Here is a 21,454-nt window from a genome sequence, read left to right as displayed (position 1 = left end):
AACTTTGATGGAACTGCAAACCTAACTAGCTGATTTTGGTTTGTGTTCTTGGGCATGCGGGGGAAAAATGCTATTTAATTGGCAAAACCCGGGTATACCTGACTGGTGGATGGCAGAAAATTTTTCAGCATAAAGTCTCTGAAAAAGTAATAAGTTGTGGTATTCACAGTGTAGTTCTGGCAGAGAGTAAAACGTCTTCTGGTAGATTTGGGGGCCAAAAAAGACTTTGGGTAGAATGATCAGAAGTTGAATTGTGAACTGTGGAGACGAACAGAAAGTCTGGGCAGTCTGTGCTCTACTTCAGTTTTGGCATTTTTTTATGTCTTATATAATTGTATTTCAAAAGGGGAAAGCTTTGAGAAATTGAGAACAGAAGGCCATCTGTATAGACACTTATGCACTAAATGAAGAGAAGGCAGATTTCCACCCCATTTGCCTTAAAGACCCTCTGCCTGGAACTGGTTTGTAAACAAAAGGTGAAAAATATTCAAGGAAGACTTAAAATATAACCATGTGAAGTCAGAAAGAAAATTAGGAGTAAGCGTGAAGTTTCTGAGAGGAGGAGGTCAGGGCAAAGAAAAAGGGCTGATCAGCAGAAATACTGTTTCGAAGGTCAAAATGTGCAAGTGAGTTAGAGATATCTTCTGTGAGCTCCACGTGTAGTAATGGGAACTTTAGTTACCTAGAAAATGCAGAAAGATGCAGTGGTCAACCTAAGCTGTGAGGACAATGTGGTTATTGAAGGTCAGCGTCTTAGAATCATAGAAACATTTTGGTTGGAAGAGACGCTCAAGATCATAGAGTCCAACCTCGCTACAGTCTATGGCTGAATGATACCTGCTTTAAGTTTTTGGGAAAGAGGACAGAGTAGAAGTTGGGGAAAAGTACACTGGCTAATGGGAAGGAGCACATGGAAGTGGAAATCACTGTTACCAGAAAGTGGCAGCTGCACACTGGATGACAAGCCTGCTAACCCTCCTGTTGGCATCCTGGTTTGGACAGAAAAATGGAGTCAGGAGACTCAGTTTCCGAGTGTCACATCTCAGGCTCGCAATGGCATCTGCAGGAGAAGATAGAGCCTTAATGACACTGGAGATACGTGGCAGCAGCAGGAACAAAGATGATCCCATGATGAAGGAAGGATTCACAGCCAGCAGGTGGATCTCATTTAGTGCCGCTGTGGAAAGTTTTGATGCCACCCTGGAACATCACGTGCAACTGCGATAACCCATCTCCAAATAAGATGAACCTGGAGAAGTCTCAAAAAGCACCTGCTAAAAAGAGCAGGGGTCTCAACAGCCTGTTTTATGAGAACAGGCTAAACCAGTTTGTCTTGTTTAGCCTAATGAAATTAAAATTAAATAAATATGTTAATATAAAGGGGCTAAACATTAGGGTTGGAGGAGATTAAAAATAATATTGGTTTAAGATCCATTCAAATCAAGCTGCAAATTAGAAGTGTGCTATTGTCCATTGAAGGAATGAGCCTTCCAGGAGATTGTAGTTGATGAAGAAAAAGCCTGAGTGATTTTTAAAATGGATGCTAGAAAGTTTATGAGAAATATTTCATGACATGTTTCCCATGGCAGCACAGGATTGAATTTGATGAGACAGGACAATCCTACCTGTCCTAGAATTTAATGAGAATCTTTCACTGCTTTTAAAAATGTGAAATGGTGGTTGTGTGCATTTTAATTGGATTTCTATTTCCATCTGAAAGCAGCTTGATTTAAAAAACAAAAGAAAAGCAAACAAACCCAAACAAACAAACAACACCAAAAGCACACACCAAAAACTGATAAAGTGTCATATAATTTAAAAATAACCATTCTTTTAGAAGATAATTTTTTGTTTTCTTTTTTGGATCATCAGTTCAGAGGCTTCTGTGACCTTGGTGAAACCATCTTGATTCTAAAGAACAGAATCCATGCATCTGGTTTTCTAGTTGCAATTCTCATCATTAAAAATAAGCAGCGCAGGTGATTTTTTTGTTTGTTTGCTCTTTAAACCCATTTAATCTGCAATAACAAGTAATTTAGAAGCAAAACTGGATTTAACAATCTTGAGTTATTTTTCTTCTGCATGTTTTAAATAGCCAGTTTAATGTGACCTGATGTGATTTGCATCTGTTGTGGAGAGAGTGTGCATTTCATTTTAATGACTTTATTGGTTAATTTGACAATTGATAGATTAAATCTTGTTAAATAGTGTAGGATGAGAATAAGCCTAATTTGAATGTTGATACCAACATTCCTTTTTTCAATATTGGAAAATTAGGTTGATTATTGCCACAAAGACTATTCCAGGATTTTTTCCCCCAAGTCTGGTAGATCTCTTGGTGTTTTCTAAAGAATATGGCAAAAACAAAGACTAATAGAGCAAAAGTATAGTCCTAAGTTTTTTTTATGATAAAAACCCCATGATTCATAGATTCAGCTCTTAATCATCATTATTTTGATATTCAATAAACTAACAATGTTAAAGTGTATCCCTTTTTTCTTAATTAATTTTCCTGCATTTTTATAACTGCTGGCATGTGCATTGTAAGGATTTTTCATAGAAAACAGAATCTTCATACTTGAAGAGCTGAAGACTGATTTTCACTTAACTAAATTTACTAATCCAGATGAGCTGCTACTACAGTGAAACTTTGCTTTTTGGCAGAACTTCAAACCTTTGTGCCTTTGAGCTACAAAAAACTGCAAACAAATTTCTCAGATCACATCTCCTGTTTGACCTCCAGATAAACCAGCTCCTGTGTTTCATGCAAATTTTAGGTAAGAAATTCAGACAATCCGTCGGAGGAGACAGTCTACAGATATGCTAATCTGATTAGTCTGTATGAATATCCTGAAAGGGTTATAATTGAAATTAAGTGAAGTAGATATGCATCTTTGCTGTAGATGGATGCAGCTTTTTATCTGCTCTCTCTTGTGTCCTCCTGTATCAAGCAGCTTCCAGATCAAATGTCCAGTTTGTGGAGTGGGTTACAAGCCTGTAGCTGTGATTGATATTTTATTGCTATTTATTATTTATGTTACCATTTTCTCAGGTACTGTGGAAATACAATGCAAAAAGAGAGAATGCATTTCCCTCAACTAAGACAGGAGATATAGTACAGGATATAGAGTCGTAAGGAGGATTAGACACACAATGGATTTTTTTTTTTTTAATTTATTTTTTTTTCCCCCCTTCCTTGTCATATATAATGTTCCTTTGCCATGCTCATTCCAGAACCAATTGTGTGCCCGATACCTCTGGTTTCTGGTTGAACTGCAGGCTGTCAGGCTTAGTGCTCCTGGCTAAATTAATGAAACTTGGTGTCTACAGCTCATCTGAGGAATTAATTTGGTGGTCTAAGGACAGTTAGGTATTTCAGCTGAATATCACTTCAGTTCTCCTTTTAAATATTGGTAGATGCTGGCTACAGATTCCTGTATGTGTAACTCTTTTCTGCCTGTCTACATTATAGTCCCTTCCTCAATTGAATGTGATGCATTTACCTGGTAAAATGACTGCAGATCTTTTTTAGACTTCCCTTAAAGCCACTGGTAACATTTCTTGTCTTTTCTCCTTTCTACTTCTCTTCCCAGCCTCCCCTTCCGGGATGGGCTTCGTTTCCCACTTTGAGGCCAAGCTTATTAGGTGTCCCCTGGGACATCTTTATCCTGATTGACCTGAGTGTGTCTGCAGCACAACCTGCAGCTCTCCCGAACCCGGGAACATGACACGAAGGTGTCTGCAGCAGTTCTGCACAGAGCTGGCATGGAGGGAGCAGTGCTTGTGCACTGGGGTTTCACTTGTTGTGTTGTAGGCTGCTAATCAATACAAGAAAGCTTAACAACTGCCTAAGTAATACACAGAATATTTAGAATTCAAAGTAGTTCCAGAGCATTGCCATGCCCTTGACATTTGGTTACTATGTGTAATTATAGCATAACACAATTATTACAGTAGTCATCTTTATCTTTCTGTATTATGGGAAGTAATAAAGTCTGCTGTGATTCATTTTTCAGCCGAAAAAGCTGTTTCTGTAAGCATACTACTGAGCAAGAAAAGCTACTGTTGTGGTACAATCAAATAGACAGTGTTTAGTCTCCCCACCCGCCTGACTCCCTAGAATTTTACTAATAGCTTACTTAAAAGCAGGTACTTGATTTAATCCTGTTAGTGCTATTTTGCTACTTGGTACAGAAGAAGGATGGCCCGAGATGAATCAATAACAGAGAAAGGGATGATGTTAGGTTGGGGATTATGCACAGTTACAGAAAACGGGATAATACATATTATCACTAGCAATTTCAGTTTATCAGGAATGCCTTGCAAGGAACATTTGTCCAACGTTCCTAGGCCGATGTATTGACTCAGTGAACCATTCCCATGTATTTCTAAATACTTTGTTTCCCCTGTCCCTCTTGCTTTATTGTTTAGGTCATTTTCTTCCACACCTTTTCCACCATCCCCCACTCTGTTTTGACAAGAGCCATTCCAGAGTGGGCTGTGCTCCCCATTTAGGTGAAGGCTTAATTTTCTGATATAAGATGCCTTGTCAGAGTTTTTCAAAATCTGTTCAAGGACTCTTGCCTTCCCTGTATTGTTTCTGCAGAATGAGAGCTTGCATCATTCAGTACTTCTTGAGAGCTGATTCACACATTCATCTCCTTTCATAGTCATTAGGAAAAAACTAAGTGAAGAAGAACCTCAGAGGTGAGGTAGGGTAAAGGTGTCTATAAGTGTTCTTCCCTTCCCACCTCCTTATACTGTGATGTACAGGTTCAATACTGTACTAATCAGCATCTGGCTCAGTCTGCTCCATCCAGTTGTTTCTCCTGATAATGCCAAGCCAGAGATTGCAGACATCTTCCATGTGTTAAAAACATGGGCTTGTTTCAGAGTTGACTGGGAGGATGGGTGACCCTCCTGCTGTGGGTGACAAAGCTGGTGATGGGAACCCCAGTTACCCTGGCTGCTTGTCAGGCCAGGAGGGGCCAACGTGTGGAACTGGGGAAGGTAACTGGAGAGACCACATTCAGCTGCAAGCCAGAAGCAAGAGTATGGCTTTCGTTGCAGTAGTTTAGTTTGCTTTGAGATGTGGTTGGCCTACAGAAGGGTTGGCCTTTGCCAAAGCTTGCCTGGAGGGCTGAGGTGCTGACACAGTGGATCTTGTCTGAAGCAGCTTTTTGACCAAAAGGTTTGGACATAGAAACTAAGTTATAAAGAGCAGGAATGGGCCACTAGTGAATAGGGAAGGGCCACTGTTGGGAGCAATAGGTTGCTGCTTTCCTCACAGTTTGCATTTTATACTGTCTGTCTTTCTGCTTCTGAGCTAGAAATCTAGGAAAGTGGTTAGTGAGTTGCAACATGGGAAATCAAATAATTGAATATTTGGAATGGAAGAGGAAAAAGTGAGAGCTGGGTGGTGCAGCAGGAATATCCTCTCAGATCATTAACTTCTGTTTGAGTCACTGGATATTCTCAAGGCGATAGGGGGTTCAGGATTAAACAACTATTAGATGCATTGCTTTTAAAGAAAATAAAATTGGATAAGAGATGCAGGCAGCACATCAGCCTTCTCAGAGATGGGCTGTTCACAACAATATAATTGTTAGTGGTTGACAGTGCTTTCAGAACTCCCATTGGGATGAATGTGGTATGTAAAAATAAGTATCTGAGGGCAATAGTTCATTAGTTACTCAAAAAATATAAGATACCATGAAAAATGAAATGCAAGGTAAACACGGAATTATCCAAATCTCAGTAGCAAATCCAGCTGTAGCGTTTGGACTCTCTTGCTGTCTTCACACTTTCATAGGTATTTCCTCTGCTTTGCCAGTCAGTCTGTGCAACAGTGTCTTCTGGCATATGTTTCTATTCTCTGTTTTTTGCTACCTAAATTCATTATTTATATCTCTTTTTTCTAATCTTCCGTGTCTTCAGGAAGAAACAGCTGAATCCCTTGAAATACAGTTGTGTGGCCCTCAAGTCTAAGAGGGTCTTTCAAGGACTGTGGAAGTCTCCTGTCTCCTAGAAGCTCTGCGCCTTACACCGGTGTTGGCCTAGCAGCAGTGATAGAATGTGACCAGAATTACTGTGGCCCATTTGTGATGATCCATAGATAAAGCAACTGTGCTTTGTCAGTTCAATAAACTTGGAGAAAATGGCATATTTTCCTGAAGCAAAGAGAGATCTTGCTTTTAGTTACTCCATCTCAGCAGGAAGAGGAAGCTTGGTTCAGCGTTGCATCATGCAAAGTGTAGATGTTGGTTGAGTTCTGGTTGCAGCCACTGGTGATGATGGAAGGTGCTGCAGGTATGACACAAGATCATTTGTATGCATTTCAAGGTGAGTTACGGATTGCTGGAAGTTAAGAAAAGTTGTGTCTTGAAGTTGAACTCTACATGATGCAAGTGAAAGAAAATGCTCATGCCCCTTTCTCACCTTTATTTAATTTTTGCAGAGATGCTTTTTTGAGAATACAAAACAAGAAGCTGGGGGGATGACAGCCCTATGCAACTACATCAGACATCCTAATGTTGAATAATAACAGCAATCTGTCATACGAACATATCAAAATAATTGGTTGTGCTTCATTGGTAATGTTGATCAGCCTGCATGGCAGTACCTTCTGTCACCAAAATGATTTACAGTAAGTGTGCAGATGTTATTTACAGTAACCTGCTAATTCTTCTTGAATGAGGGACTGTATTTCTTCTTGCATATGATAGTCTTAGCTCCATTTAAATGAGCTCTGTTCACTCTCCACCAAATTATTTGGAACAAATAAGTAGTTAAATTAAATTAAATGTCGAGTGGTATAGCACTGTTTGAAGTTTAATATTAGCAAAATTTTGAATGAGTTTGGTAGAAATGGAGGAAAATGCTCCTGCGGTCAGAAGGCATGTGTTATGGTCTTTTGCAAAACTTAATCACGTATTTTTACCTAAGTCTGTGGTAGTTCTCTTCTACTTCCATTCTAACAAGCTAACAAAATCCTTTTCTTGCTTAATGATAATTTGAATGAGTTGATCACAGTGGTTCTAGGGTTTTTTCCAGTAAACCCATTGAAAACAATGTATTTTACTTTTCACTAGACTGCATTCAGATACCAATTTCACACAGAATCACAGAATGTTGGGGATTGGAAGGGACCTCAAAAGTGTTAGATCGTCACATTCAAAACAACAAATTGAAAACTGCAGTTCAGAATTTCATTTGCGTTACATGCACAAAAAGTTGGAAAGGAAGTATCTAGGGAATAAAAGTACTGACTTCACATAAAATATCTGGAAGTGCAGCAGTGGTTCTTCAAGTTTACATGAAGAAAGTATCAAATAACTATCTTCTTCTACTTAGTAATAATATAATTTGATCAGAAAACCAGCTTTTGCTTTAAATCTGCTGCAAAACCATTTCCACTGTCAATCCCAAATGTGATTCATTCAAATGAAAAAATAAGCAAGTTGCATACTTCCCCTGTTGTGGTATTTTTATTTTTACTTGATGCACCATGTAATTCTAGAGTGCACAGTATTTGAGTTTCCAAAGGAGGCAAAAGCTTCTATGATACCTAAAATGAGGATGCAAAAGAGGTGATGATTACTACTAACTTCTTTTTCCCTGTAAAAGTCAAGGTGAAGAAATTAAGTTTTAAAATCATTTTAATATGGGAAAATCACGGATGTTCATGCATGGCTATGTCTTAAAAAAATTGTGGAGAAGAGCTAGGCATTTGCCTCAAGCAGTTGTTTATCTGATTAGGATTATGGCTATGTTACATGTCTGTGTCTTGTTGCCATATAGACTACCTCTTGGATGCTTATTCACATATCTTCACAGTGCATGCTAGAAGTATTAGTTTATTGCACACTTGCAGGACTGAGATGGAGAGAGGCCAAAATTTGCAGGACTGAGATGGAGAGAGGCCAAAACTTGCAGGACTGGGGTGGAGAGAGGTCAAAATCAAAGCCTAACACCCACAGAAGCTGGGAACCACTTAGTGCCCAAATATGACTGTGGGGCTGTGCACTGATGGCTTGCCCAGATCATGCAAGATTCCTGTGGCAGCATCAGTGGCTGAACCCTTAGTTGGTGAACATTATCTCAGTGCCTTGACTGAAAGACAGTTTCCTTCTGATTATAAATCTGAACAGTGGCAAAGAGATGACTAATTTGCAATGAATAGTAAAAGTAGGGCAATGTCTCCAGATGGCATGGGTGGACAACTAGTAATTAGGCAGACATGGAATGAAAGGTGTAGAGGGAGTTTTGACTTGTTTAAAGGAAAATTAAGTGTCTGAATGTACTGGAATCTGTTGACATTTAGAATATGATCTGCAGCTTGAAAAGCAAAGCCTCTCAACACATAATTTTTGTGGTCCAATTCAAGCAGAGGACTGCCATCTCATTGTGTAAGGAAAAGCATGTTGAGTTCCTACGAAAAAGGAGAGCAACTCTAATGCCTTCTGTCAGTAGAGAAAGGCTGCTTTTTATATACCACAGGTATTGCTTGTCTATAGGCTTGTCGTTGATGTTTTCTCTGTCTGGATGCTAGGGATTTGGAAACGTGAGTTTAAAGAAAGATTGGGAAAGAGAGAAAGTGTTACTGGGCATCGGCTTGGACTGGGGATTTGTACTTATGTCACTCCTGCGTGCAAGGGGGGATATGGCTGCATAAAAAAGACTTCGGTAAATATCAGGAGAAACACATAGCAGGATCTCATGTGGTGTGGTACACTTTTCTGCTGGAAAAGAGCAAGACCTCCAAGGCTTGAAAAATCTTTTAAGTAAACTGAACACAACACTTGAGGGTATACTGGAGAAAAACTTTCTTGTTACAAAGACAGACAGGATGACTGAAAAGGTTAGTTTAATGTGCATGTTTTATCATCCTGTTAATGTATGCATTTCCTTCTCACAGCAAATCCAGCCCTGCAAAACATTTAGGAAACATTTTCTTTGCAAGTACCCTCATACCTTCAGAAATGTCTGACAAATCTTTAACAGAATGGGTTTAAGGGCAATCACTAATGTTCATCATTGCTTGAAACTGCTTTGTAGCGGGAGGCTTTTGAGTGGTAGAGCCAGGTCTGGCATTGATGTGCCCATAGAGCTGTTCTGTGCCTGCTCAGCGTAGATATAACCCACCTATCCATGAAATAGGTCATTGTGCTAGCTGGCTTCCTAGAAGCAGTGGCAGTATTTAGATCTGTTTAGACTGTAAGACCCACCAGAGAAGACAGAGGCTTTCAGGTAGAGCCTGTGCTGAGCTTGTTGCCCGCTAAAGCTTGATTAGGTCCACTCCACTTTGCAATCACAGCATTGACTGTGGTAGGGACATAATAATTGTCTGCAAACCCCAGCTGGAAAAGCGCCAAATATTCTGAAAACTTCAGAATTTGGGGACATATGTACCTGCATATCTTGCTATCTCCACATGGATCTGCTTCAAGCTTATAGGTCAGGCAAGATTCAGTCAAAATAATTGATATGTGGGGAAGACTTGCATAAGTTTAAAAAAATTTAAACTTGCCCCTTCAAAAAGTGAAAAATATAGCCCTGCTGAGCTTCTGATGTCTCTTCTCAGAGATTTTTCGAAGGTGTGAGCTTTTTTTTAGATTTCTGATCAAAATGCACAAGCAGGTCTTGATATCTTTTCTTCTTTTCTTTCTAACAGCAGTAGTTTAAAATAGTGGATGGGTAGAACGAAGGGAAGCAGAAAAGGAGAAGCTCCCTGATGTGATTATGCAGTAGAATATGGCGTTATGGAAATTTTATATTGCGCCTTACTGTCCTGAGTATTGGTATCAATGAATGTTAGATCAGGTTCACACAGCAATCATGTTAGCCTGTATAACTGATGGGATGCTCGAAGCACGGCAGGATGCTCCAGAGCTTCGTGCTTTGTCTAGGCAGCAGACAGGGAAATGGCTTGTCTTGCATCCTTGCATGTTGCAGATAGTCTGTTAGGCCAGTCTGCCCTCATGTGTGCAGCCAGCTCCTTTAGAAACTTCCATTTGTATTTTAGTGAAATATGTATCTCTGCTTTTTTTGTTGCATTCAATTTCTGCAAACCAGTTACAGAACTTAGCACAAATGGCTGTGGCTTGCATTTTGAATTATGAATGTGCCCTGACTGTTCCTTTGCCCTTTGTCAACAACAGATGGCATGAGGCCAAATTCTGCTCTCAGTCGTGCTGGGGAAGATCATAGGATCTGATCTTTCACATAGATATCTGTTTTGGGTGATCCACTTAAGACATACACTCCAGCATTCATAGATATCAGACCGGGAGCCCCGCTTTCTGGAGATGGACATATATCTCTTAAAATATAACATATCCGGTGGACTGTGGCTGATCACAGCCCACTGGATGGCTAGTGGAGTGGGTTCTGAACAGACCCTGTTAGAACATAGTGCGTTTTGCAGTCTGTGTCTACTATGTTGTGTTAGCTTGTCTTTGCCAGGGACCATAGCTGTCTGTAAGGAGAGCTAGAAGTACCACTGGTAGACTTTAGAAATCAGTGTTGCTATATAAAGAAAAAAAAAAATCCTACTAGGAGAGACCTAGGGTATATCAATGCAAAATCTCATATTGCAAAGCCCACGAGTAGTTGTTTATATATCATGTGGAAAAGAGATGGGGAGAAGGATGTTCAGCCCAATTGTGAGGTGTTCTTTCTTTCTAAACCTGTCTATTGAAAAGGCAGGCCTAGAAGTAGGCCTGGAAGATAAAACTGGTTTTAGCTTACCAGGTAGTGAAGTGCTGTCAGACCTAAAGACTAAATGTTTGTTCAGCAGCCTCACATTGCAATTCAGAGTAGCTGAAGCCCTCCACAAATCAAAAATGCAGCAACGGTGTGAATATGATATGTGACCTTTTATTATTCAAGAATCTACCTCTGTTATGCGGAAATATAGCAAATATCCTGAATTACACTTGGAAATGTGTTCGCACTCAGTGGAACACTTCCTAGTGATGAAGTCAGACCTGCTCTGCTGGGCAGGGGTTTGATTTTCCTGAGCTTCCCCTTATGTCTGTCAAAATGTCAGCATGTCAATTACTTGGGTTCATTGCTCCCGCATGGTTTGGTGATCTTTGGAAAAGGACTGTTCAGCTAGATGGTGGTTGTTGTTGGTTTTGTTATTGTTGTTATTATTATGAATTTTCATTTGTTATTATCTTTGCAATATCACTTGTTGAAATACAGAATAATTTAATTTTATTTTATTTTTAATTTAGGAGACCTGTTTCACTCGTCTTCATGAAGATTAGGCATTGTTAATCTATTCAGTCTTTATAATTCTTGGACCCATAAAATTCAGTTCAGTAAACAACATTATAGTTAAATAAACACCAATGTGCCCTTTGACTTTGGCACCCCCTCTTTCATGTGTTTATTTTCTGCCTGTAGTTAGTGTGGAGTAAGCATGGTTAACAATGAAGTATTAACTTCACTCTGCATTATTGTTTCTGGTGTCGTATAAATATATAACCAGGATGTAGACCTGGTGTAGCAGTGCTGGGAGATGCCCAGTTTTCCACAATGTAAACCTGCCGCCTTTCTCAGGCACCAGCACATAGTGGAAATGTTATATAGTCTGCCTGTCCCAGATGATCTGCCTGGAGAAAGCAAAGGAGACATCCATAAATTTAAATTAGCCATTCCCTTCACAGAGAAAGAGAAATATGACTGGAAAGAAGACTGCAAAACTGAAGGAGGGGGAAGAGGGGCCAGGCATATAATTGAAAATGTTGAACGCAGAAGCAGACCTGAATTGGGCTAAGGATATGTATAGTCCACCATCCTTCTTTTGATCTATATGAAATTATCCTGAAACAATGGGGTATTCTAGACAATTAATAAACTCACCCTACAGAAAGTTTCTTCTATTCTTTGGAACATACAACTCTTATGCTGAGGCTGAGAGGTTTTAGAAACTGTCAGCGCAATAAAAAGGTGGAGGCGGGGGGAAAGTGTTATCTAGTCACATACCTAGCCAAGTTAGAAATTAATACACAAATTAAAGGCAGCCAGCTGGTTCATAAAGGAAAAATAACAAGCAGTGGGAAGTAATCAGTGACTTTCCTGAAGGATCAATCTTGGGAGTAAGTTTGCTATTTTCTTTAATATGCCAATACCAACAAGAAAAATGAGCTACTGAATTGTATTGCTAGCACAAATTTTGGAGGTTTATCCACGATAGGAGGATATTTCTTTTTTCAATTTGCTGTCTTTAGATAAGCAAAATCTTTGAATCACTTTGTACTCTTCTGCTACATGTAGACAGAGTTGTGTGAGAAAGTACCATTTTTCGTGAGTATAACTCAAATTTGGGGCCTGGTCTTAATTAATTCTGTCCAGTCGTTGATATCTGAGATGCAGCTCCACTCTCACAGTCCAAATTATTTTCAGATCGATTACATATCTCTCAAACTATGGACATACTGGTATATAGTAGATGAGGAACAAGAATTTTCTCACATAAAGCCTGTCTGAATGCAAGAGAGAGACTAACTGTACTGGTCATATATATTTAAATAAGAATAATGATTAGAAATGCCTTGCAGGGAGTTTTGTGCCATCCACTTTAACATTTCCTTTGCTATATTCTATGCATTTTTCACAGTCACAGTGCTCTTGGGTCCCTAGGTTGCTGGCAAAGGGTCATTAAGATGGTGTTTAGGATGGCTAAAATTTCCCAGCACAAATCCTTGAAAGTACTCCAGTACAAGTCATGCTGTTTTCTCCTTGTTTTTCTTACCTTGAGATGAATCTTGGGAGTTAGTGGTCAGTCTGGAAACTAGAGTTGATTCAAATACATTGTCTGCTTATTAACTTTAGTTCTTCAGAGTGTCCGTCATCCTATGTGATAAAAGACAAAAGCTGTTAACCCGAAGAAGTTTTAATTAAATCAAACAACAAAACCAAAACACCACACCTGTTTGGTTTCTGTGCATAAAGTGTTGTAATTTGAAATGCAGGTAGCCTTTCTCTCTCCCTCCCACCTTGTAAAAGCTACCTCAGATGATTGAACTGCAAGGAATACAGCATGTCATACTCTTCAGCTTTGTGGGGCATAGGATTAGTGTATGTGGCAGCTTTTCTGTTTCCTGCTTTATTTCAGGAGAGTGCTTGACTCACTTGCGTTGTCATTGGTGTGAGTGCCAAAGATAGTATTAGTTTTACTATGTGTTCAAGTGTAGTTACAGCATTTTAGAAATGTTGCAGATCTTAGTCTTGGTTCAAAGTGCATCCAAGTCAACAAAAAAGACTCTCATTGATGTGACTGGATAGTGGCTTATGCCGTCTGCAGTCAGTGGCATGTGCTTCCCTTCTGTCAAAGGCTGGTGCTATTCCAGCACTCTGATTTCCCTTACACGAGCTACCTCATATCTTCATGCCTAAATGCACACAGACAGAGTAGCAATTCCAAGTTGTTTTCCAAGAAAAGCAAGGTACCGTATTCAGTCCTATCAATAGATTAGGATACAAAAGGCCTAATCAGCTTGGGAGACAGAAGCTTTTCATGGTACTGATTACAGAGGGAGCCTGACCATCAATTGAAACTCCTCTCTCTAAACCTTTGTTTTTCAGGCAAGGAAGGGCACACAAGGGAAATTTCAAAGAAGATCCAAAAATAGCAGGTGGCTGTCACTGCTGCGCTGTGCTTGGTTTCAATCATCAGATTGGAGAAATAACATGTCTGGGTTGCATAGGGATGTACAAATGTAGGTCTGGTGTTTAAACTCCAGAAATGGGTATGGAGAGATACGGGCTGTATGTATGAGACTGCCATCTCTTGACAGACCCTTCTACCTCAGTTTTCTCATGCGACACTCTTACCTTTTCACTTGGTTATTTAGAATTTTGAAAAGATCTTAGTGGTCTTCTGATAAAGGTGTTGCAATGACACATATTTTATTGCACTTTCTGACCTTTGGGTGAGTGTTTAAAATGTTTGCTTTCGTGCGCCAAACTTAACAAATCAGACAAATTTGCTTCAGTACAGATAAATACTGGGAATTTATCCAGTAAATGGAATGTTAGCTGTGCTGTTTGATTTTTGTTTCCTGTTTGTGTTTGTTTATTTGTTTTAAAATTTGTGAGGGGTTTTCTTTGGTTGCTTAGATTTAGAAACCTCTGGTTTTCTGCTTTTCAGTTTGTTATAGGTGGCAAACAAGACATGTTTGCTTTCTTTGGTATTGGTCAAATACCAAATAAACAGACTCATATTTTGTTCATTTTAAGTAATTGCCATGATTTCATGAACAATAGACTTTTCTTTTGAAAGGGGGCAACCTAATTAATGCAGAAGAACTCTTTCATTGCTGCTATCTCAACATCAAATATATGGTATAAAAAAAGCTATTGTCTACCAGAAGCCACATGCTGCCTCATTAAAAACAAAACCAGGAAACATTTTATTTACTTCAAAAAGGACCATATCAAAATAGAAATAGGGGAAGGGAGGAGAGGCTGCAGCTGTTGCAGTCAAAGTTTCAACTACAAAGCTCTTTTTTTTAGTGCTTGTCAAATTTGACAAGTTCATGTAGCTTTTGGTTTATGGAGGTGTGCATATGTTTACATATATTGACTGTTTTTGGGTCATGCCACCAGATAGTACTTGTTTAATAAATCAAGCAGTGGTCAAAACCAAATATTCTTGGTTTGTTTTTCAGTAATGGGGCTTTCGCTTGAGTGTGGATTTCAGTTATTTGGCTTCCAGTGCACATGCTTCAACATGATTAATAAATTCTTTTAGTTAATCTGAATGGCAACACCACTTAATGTGCAATTGGATGAGTCAAAACATCATCCACCCCAAAACTGAGGGCCAAGCAATCTGTACAGTATTAGCTTTGTGCTAATGCCAAGCAGTCAGCCAAATTTGAGTCCAAAAACTGAAAGGAAATGCATTTCACTTAATTATGTATTTTTGCCTATTTCAATATCCAAAATAATTTTCACCAATAACACATATTTGTTTTGTTCTCTACTACAGAAATCAAAACGCAGTTCATACAACTAAGCTGATCACAAGAGAAGCTGTCCAACAGTATTTGAAATTCCCCAAAGAAATTGGTGAACCTCACTGCTTTGCCTTCCATACTTGCGTCCTGATCCCAAAATGCAAAGGGATTCAGTTCTCTAATTTCCTGATGGTTTGTAATTCATAGAGATAAACCAGCTCCTTCGTTTTTGGTACCATCTTACTACATCAGTCTCCGGTAACTTATGGCCTGTGGGACATCTGTGCAACTTTTATGCCTATCAGTGGCTCTAAGCTAGATGTTCTATCTTTTTCCAATCCTATGTCTTTGAATGTTTCAGAAACCTCACATGACATTCTAGTCTGCTTCATTTTTATCCCATGCTAGACTTGCTTTCCATTCTGAGAGAGCTGTTTTGGATGGGCTGTGAAACACTGGGCCAACAACAGAGATGACCCCTGTCTGGGTGACTGCCATCTCTGCAAGAAATGTTTCCCAAACATGTTTCCCTTTCTTTTCATTGGTGTGTGGTCTAGAGCAGCACTTTGCTTGGAGCCACATATGCTTTTTCTACAGTTGTTCTTCAGTATCAACTGCATTGAGTCCAATTTGGAGTGTAAATACTTGTCTACATATTTGGTATGAAAATTTGAGGGGTTCAAAACATTCAGGTCACTGCAGCTAGTATACAAAGAACGTGGAGGTTTAGGGCTATTCCCTAAGTGGGCAAAAGTGGAATAGGATACTGGAGGAGTGAGATGACTGAAATTCCCATGGGCTAGAAATGTACACTAAAAAAAACAAAACAAAACAAGAGTGAGAGAACTAGGCACCCCTCTATCTTCTTGCTGCTGTTTGACCATTTCAAATTCTCTGAGGTGGAAATATTGCATACTGATATGGCGCAAGTAAGGGAAATGTGTGTTAGGGAAGACTGGAGCACAGGATGTGTGAGAAAAAGCTGGGGGAAACTGGTTTTACAAACTGGTATTACAAACGACAGTTTGTAATACAAGAGATCCCAGTTTGCCTTGTGCAACCTGAGATAATCTAACCTATTCTGAGAGATTGGACCAGATGAAACAGTTCTGTGAGTTTGCAGCTCTTACTGAGTTCGTCTGTGAGGTGTTGGGATTGACCCATTACTATTTAGGTAGGTGAGATGGCAGGTGAGGTCTATGGGAAGCAGAGTGTTTAGAAATACCATTTAATTTTTATAGGTTCCTTTAAACTTAATTTGTCTGTGCTGTAGTTTGGGGGGGCTCTATAAACTGTCCCCCTTCTTCTCTTTTAGCTTCAGGATGCATGGTTTTCCTGTTTCCACCATTTACACTATATATAAATGCATCTGTGTTGAGATTGATACCTCAAAATTGAGCCTCAGTGCAACAGGAATTGTTAAAAGACTGAACTGGATGTCACTGGTGCACTAAGTGAGCACAGCCAGACACAGGCTTCAAACGATAGACTCAAATGGCTTGCCATAGGAGGGTCTTGGAGAGAGAGTACAAATGGTACTTTTATTTTAGGTATTCTGTCCTAATTATATTCGCATGCTCAGAAAGATTAGAGAAAGAACAAACATGACTTTCTTTTAATTAGAGATTCATAAGGACGTGGGGGAATGGACATCTATACACTGCTCTCTTCAAACACACAACCTACTGTGATGCATAATATTTCTAGAAGTGGAAGAAATGCTGGGATGTTCAGATTGACATTTCAGTGCCTGTCTGATTTCTGTGTCTGTCTGAAATATAGGGTTCAATAATCCTATTATGTGTGTCTGGCACACTCCTCCTTCTTTAGCAATGTGCCTCCTATAACTGCTATAATAAGACAGAACAGCCAAAGCCTAATTCTGTGTGCCTCATCCTATCATTCAGCAAAGTTATATCGTCATCAGATGCAATCTATTGTTTTCTTTCCTGCTGTGTGGTATTGATTTTTCTAACCTTTCCTAATGTTAAATTTGTTTGGCTTTTTAACTTTCTTACCAAAGGTTAATGTTATTAAGTTGAGCAGACATCTATAAAACTACAGGCATTATTGCCTATCTTGCAATTGTTATATTGTCCTTTCATTAAACTCTGGCACACTGGAAAGCTCTGTCTTGAAGATTTTTGTCATTCGGGAATAATACGGTGAAGGTTGACAAGAACTGCATTTGAATTGTCATCTAATTCTGTGGTATAAAATATCGGATTCAATACATCAGGAGCAACAGATTTATCTAAAACTCTCTTACCATCAGTGAACATGTACTGCACAGACCTTAATTCCAGTGAGTATGTAAAGAAGATTGAGGAAGGTGTGAGTGCTGCTGCCTGTCCTCTTCCCCAGTATGGTCTGACCACACCAGTCTCTTTGCCATTGTGGCAAAAGGTGCAGATCTAAAATCTCTGCCGATTCTAGAAATGGTTATCTGTTTAATGTGGAAGGAAAATGAGAAATCACGGTTTAATCTGAAGGAAGTGTTGGCTTTTATGGTGGCCCTCTGTCAATGTTTTTCAGTAAGATCTAGAGCAAAACTTGCATAATGTTTCTAAGGTGCAGACAATGAGTAAACAGGTTCAGATACCGCTGTTAAGCCAGGTTTCATTTTTAGTTACTGCTGCCACAGTACCCTCTTGGTATCAGTATCACAGGTACAGTAACTCGCCTTTAATGAATTGTGCATTTGACATCCTGGTTACACATTTATTTAGGTTGCATTTCTGTGACGTGTCATTGAGGCCTTTTATTGTGAATATGTGCAAAAGACAGGAGCAGGACTGAACATGGGATGTTTGTGTGTGATGCATCATGGCTTTGTTCTGGAGCTATGATAAATAAACTTTGGTGCTCTCCAGCCACCATGCTGACATTTTATTGCCTTGGTAGTACCTTGGAGTTGCTCTGAAATATTTTTCTTATCCAAGAACATCCTGAGAAGCTAGGCAAGAACTAACCTCAAGTGAAATGTTTTTAATAGTAGAAACCATAAAATAATCAATAATAAAATAATTTAAGCTGTAGTAGGTGATCAGTTAAAAAAACCCTCCAGACAATTTGGTCTTCTCTGGGTGGAAAGCAGAACTGCAGCCTACCTGCAGCTGCCAAAACATGACTGTCCAAGGAGGAGATCAAGCTTGTTAGTGAATGCAGGAAGGAGTATTTTAAAGTGCTGGAGGAGAGAGGTGGTTAAATTTTTTATTCATAAATCAGTACATATAAACAGCTTATTTCTGCCAATGCTGTGAAGCCAAGGAATGGTCCTGGCAAAAGATAAAAGACTTTCCTTCCATACTGCTAATTTAAGAGCTGGTAAATCACGTTCTGTCTCTTCTCCCATGCTCAGCTGTCCCTGCCATTGATTTAGTCTTTGTCTGTCACGTTCTCATGCTGTTCAAAGGCTGATTGTGAAAGACTGGGAAGGTTTTGGCTGTTCACAGTTTCTCCCAGCGTGGTCTGTCTTGCCAGTATCAATTCTGATAATTAGACTGTCTGAAAGCACCACCTTCTTGGTGAATGAGACATCTTTTCATTTAGTGGGGCTTTGATTAGCAAGTTCCCTTCAGTGGTTTTCAGGTCCGACTGTGAGCTTTCAGGGTGGCCTGAACATCCTTGTGCCTTTCTTGGGCTCCCTCAGTGTCTCTGGCTGGCATTGCACAACTCACACGTTCATTACAGATTCCAGATGGCTTGTGTCCCTTCTCCCCCTGCCAGTTTTATGTTTCAGCATTTCCTGGTGAAGAGTGGAGAAGTGGCACATCTTCAAATTGTTTCATGCTTAGCAGTGAGCCCAGGCTCCAGCTGCATTTTACGCAGCGTCTTTGTGGTGGCAGCAGCAGCATTGCTTCTGCAAGAGAGATCTCTGGTTGCGGAGAGAAATCCCATCAGAGTTCCAAACCCGAGCGGACGGAGGAAGAAATGCAGCCGACTCAATATGAGTGATAAAGCATACTTCAACTTTATTGCCCGAGATAGCGTGCATTTATACCAAATACCATAATTATGCATACTTGTCTCTATCTAATAGGCTAAGCACATTTACTTACTCCACCTACTTGGGTTTAGCTAGCTATGCGCATCCCACATTCTTCTGACTCTTATCTCTTCAAAAATATCCTGACCCTGCCTTAGTTAGTACTTTTCCGTTCCCCCCTTTCCCACGGCCTAATAGACAAGCTAACTAAGGCCTACTTATGTCAACTAAAATGGGCTCTGCTCGTACAGTTGCTTGGTGGACTCATGTCTGTGCTCCTTGAGCCAATCCCCAACATCTGGTTACATGTGCTATTGCAGCTATCTGATGTTTTACCTCAGTGCGCCTGTTATTACTACTTGAAAAGGTATTGAGAGCAATATCAAGGTTTCAGAAAGGCTACCGCTTTTGACCAGGTTTCCTTTCAGAAGTTTTAGAGGAGGGAGAAGGGGTATAGTAAGAATAATGGCATGATCTCCTTCCTTATCACTTCCGCTTCATCCAAATCCGCTACTGCATGATGATTTTTTTTCATTTTATATGCATCCTGGCTGTGCAGGGAAGCATTTCAGTGATAGTGTATGTCTTCCTATTGGAGGCTCATTATTTTGTTGCATGCAGTCTGCTAAACCCATCCATGCACTGATCTGGGAAATTTTGTCTTCTATACCTTTATTTGTACAACTAAGGTAGAGGGTTTCTTTTCTGATTTAGAAAATAAGGTACTTTATACACATAGGCACACATACAAATATTCTGTACTCTGAATGCTTTTCTCTTATCAGTTGTTATTGTGTATAGCAGAAACATAAAATCTATCAGATAAAGGCAAAGCTAGGAGGCTTTTAAGAGGACCTTGAAGTGGTAGGAGAGGGAACCTCTAAATCCAGCGTCTATGGTTCTTATTGTAATTTATGATGCTGTATTGGGTATTTTGTGTCCTTGAAACATCTTTGAATAGTGACTTTACGTGGTAGATATACTCCACTTTTCCTTACCCAGCTTTTTGTCAGAGGCTTAGGAGTTGGTTTAGCTTTCAATTAAGAAATGTGAACTCCTGCTTTTCTCCCCTTTAACATGCTCTCATCCATATTACCCCACTGCAAGAAAATTGTTGTTGCATCACTGCAAAATAACTAGTAGAACTGCACTGGTTCCGGGAAGCTTCAGCACTTTTGTATACTTACATTTAAACATATTTGAATATACATGGCAGAAAGGTAGTAACTGAAGCACCAGGGAACAGTCATTTTCCTGGAACTTACTGGTCATCCAGGGCTCACCACACCACGACTTGTCCATGCAGCAGAGCATTGCAGAACATGCTTATCCGAACTCACAAATGTACTTGATGGGTTTTGAATGTCTACTGTGCCTATTAAACTGCTGGGACCTATGGTCTCTGGGCTCTGTAAGGGTAATGGTCTTTTTGCTTAATTCTGCATCTGCACACAGAGACTTGTTGGCTGCAGTTAATTTTACCAAAGATATCATTAGTTCTCCAAATTAAAAGTTGACTGGCATTATTTTTTTTTCTTCCCCTTTTACTGTATCTTCCTTAGGGATGTGAGTTAATTGACACCATGGATCAGGACTTCACAGATTTCACGAAGTGCCTTCAGATACTCCAGAAAAAGATAGAGAAGAAGGGCCTCCAGGTAAAGGCGACACATCTTCTGTCTCTAGCTCTTACTTATTACTCTTCCTCTCAATGTATTTAGATTTATGTTTCAAGTTTGCACTGAAATGAAACAATATTTTCTGTAGCCTTGCCGTTCTGTGGTTTTGCCATACTTTACTGCATACCTTGTAAGCATTGATGCTTCTGCTAAAAGGAATTACACAGTGTGTCAACAAACAAACGTTGGCTTTTCTTAAAAGGCAGCTTGTATTGATCTCTCTTAATGAACTACCCAAAGTGCAGAAGAGCTGATGTGGCTGGTGTTCAGAGCCAGTGTCCCACTTCAGCATGTAAATATATTTTCAAGTCTTGGCACAATGAGCCTTGATGTTCATGTCTTTCCTCTCCCCTCCCAAAGGTGAGATGGGAGGGGGAAGCTTATCCTGCCAACCTTACATATGGTAAACAATATCTCCTTCTGCAAAAGGTTCCCCTGGAATCAAAGGGAGCCTTTGCAGAGCAAGCAGTGCACTAAACTTAAAAGAAGCCATATGGAGTTGTCAGCTGCTCATTTATTTGGAAAGGCAAAGGAGGCAACAAGCCCCCTCCCCTTCCATAGTTTGGTTTCAGAGGCCCACTTGTTTCATCTCTCTGAGATGTGAAGTTAAAATTCCTTGGGAAACTGCAACATGATGAGTCAATGGCAGATGTGCTCTTGGGATTGCTGCCCTATCCTCCGCATGGAGCAGTCGTTCCTAAGGGCTGAGCTCTCTCTTCTGCTCTGTACCTACACGTGAAAGAAATTGAAAGGAAACGGCTGCTGCATACTCTTACCAACAGTGAGGGCAAGAGTCATGTAAGAAAATAAAAATA

The 21,454-nt window shown here is 39.8% G+C and overlaps 1 protein-coding gene across 9 annotated transcripts in view; it reads left to right on the top strand.

The window, feature by feature from the left end:
* TPK1 (thiamin pyrophosphokinase 1) overlaps positions 1 to 21,454 on the top strand; it is a 309,285-nt gene that overhangs the window by 164,066 nt on the left and 123,765 nt on the right. For 7 of the 9 annotated variants that reach the window (XR_010470211.1, XR_010470210.1, XM_065052108.1 and 4 more), the window contains one exon: positions 20,523 to 20,618. The exons of 1 other annotated variant lie outside the window; for it this stretch is intronic. Coding sequence is in view for 6 of the 8 variants with exons in the window: in XM_065052108.1 (XP_064908180.1) it covers positions 20,523 to 20,618 (96 nt within the window). In the remaining 2 variants the exon portion in view is untranslated. Of the gene's footprint in view, positions 1 to 16,022; positions 16,147 to 20,522; positions 20,619 to 21,454 lie in introns of those variants that run through there. One more of the 9 variants, XM_065052111.1, reaches the window with a different exon arrangement.

Source organism: Columba livia, chromosome 2, assembly GCF_036013475.1.
Source record: "Columba livia isolate bColLiv1 breed racing homer chromosome 2, bColLiv1.pat.W.v2, whole genome shotgun sequence".
NCBI lineage: Eukaryota > Metazoa > Chordata > Aves > Columbiformes > Columbidae > Columba > Columba livia.
The sequence above is the reverse complement of the archived record's forward strand: the minus strand, read 5'-3'. Positions and strand labels throughout refer to the sequence as shown.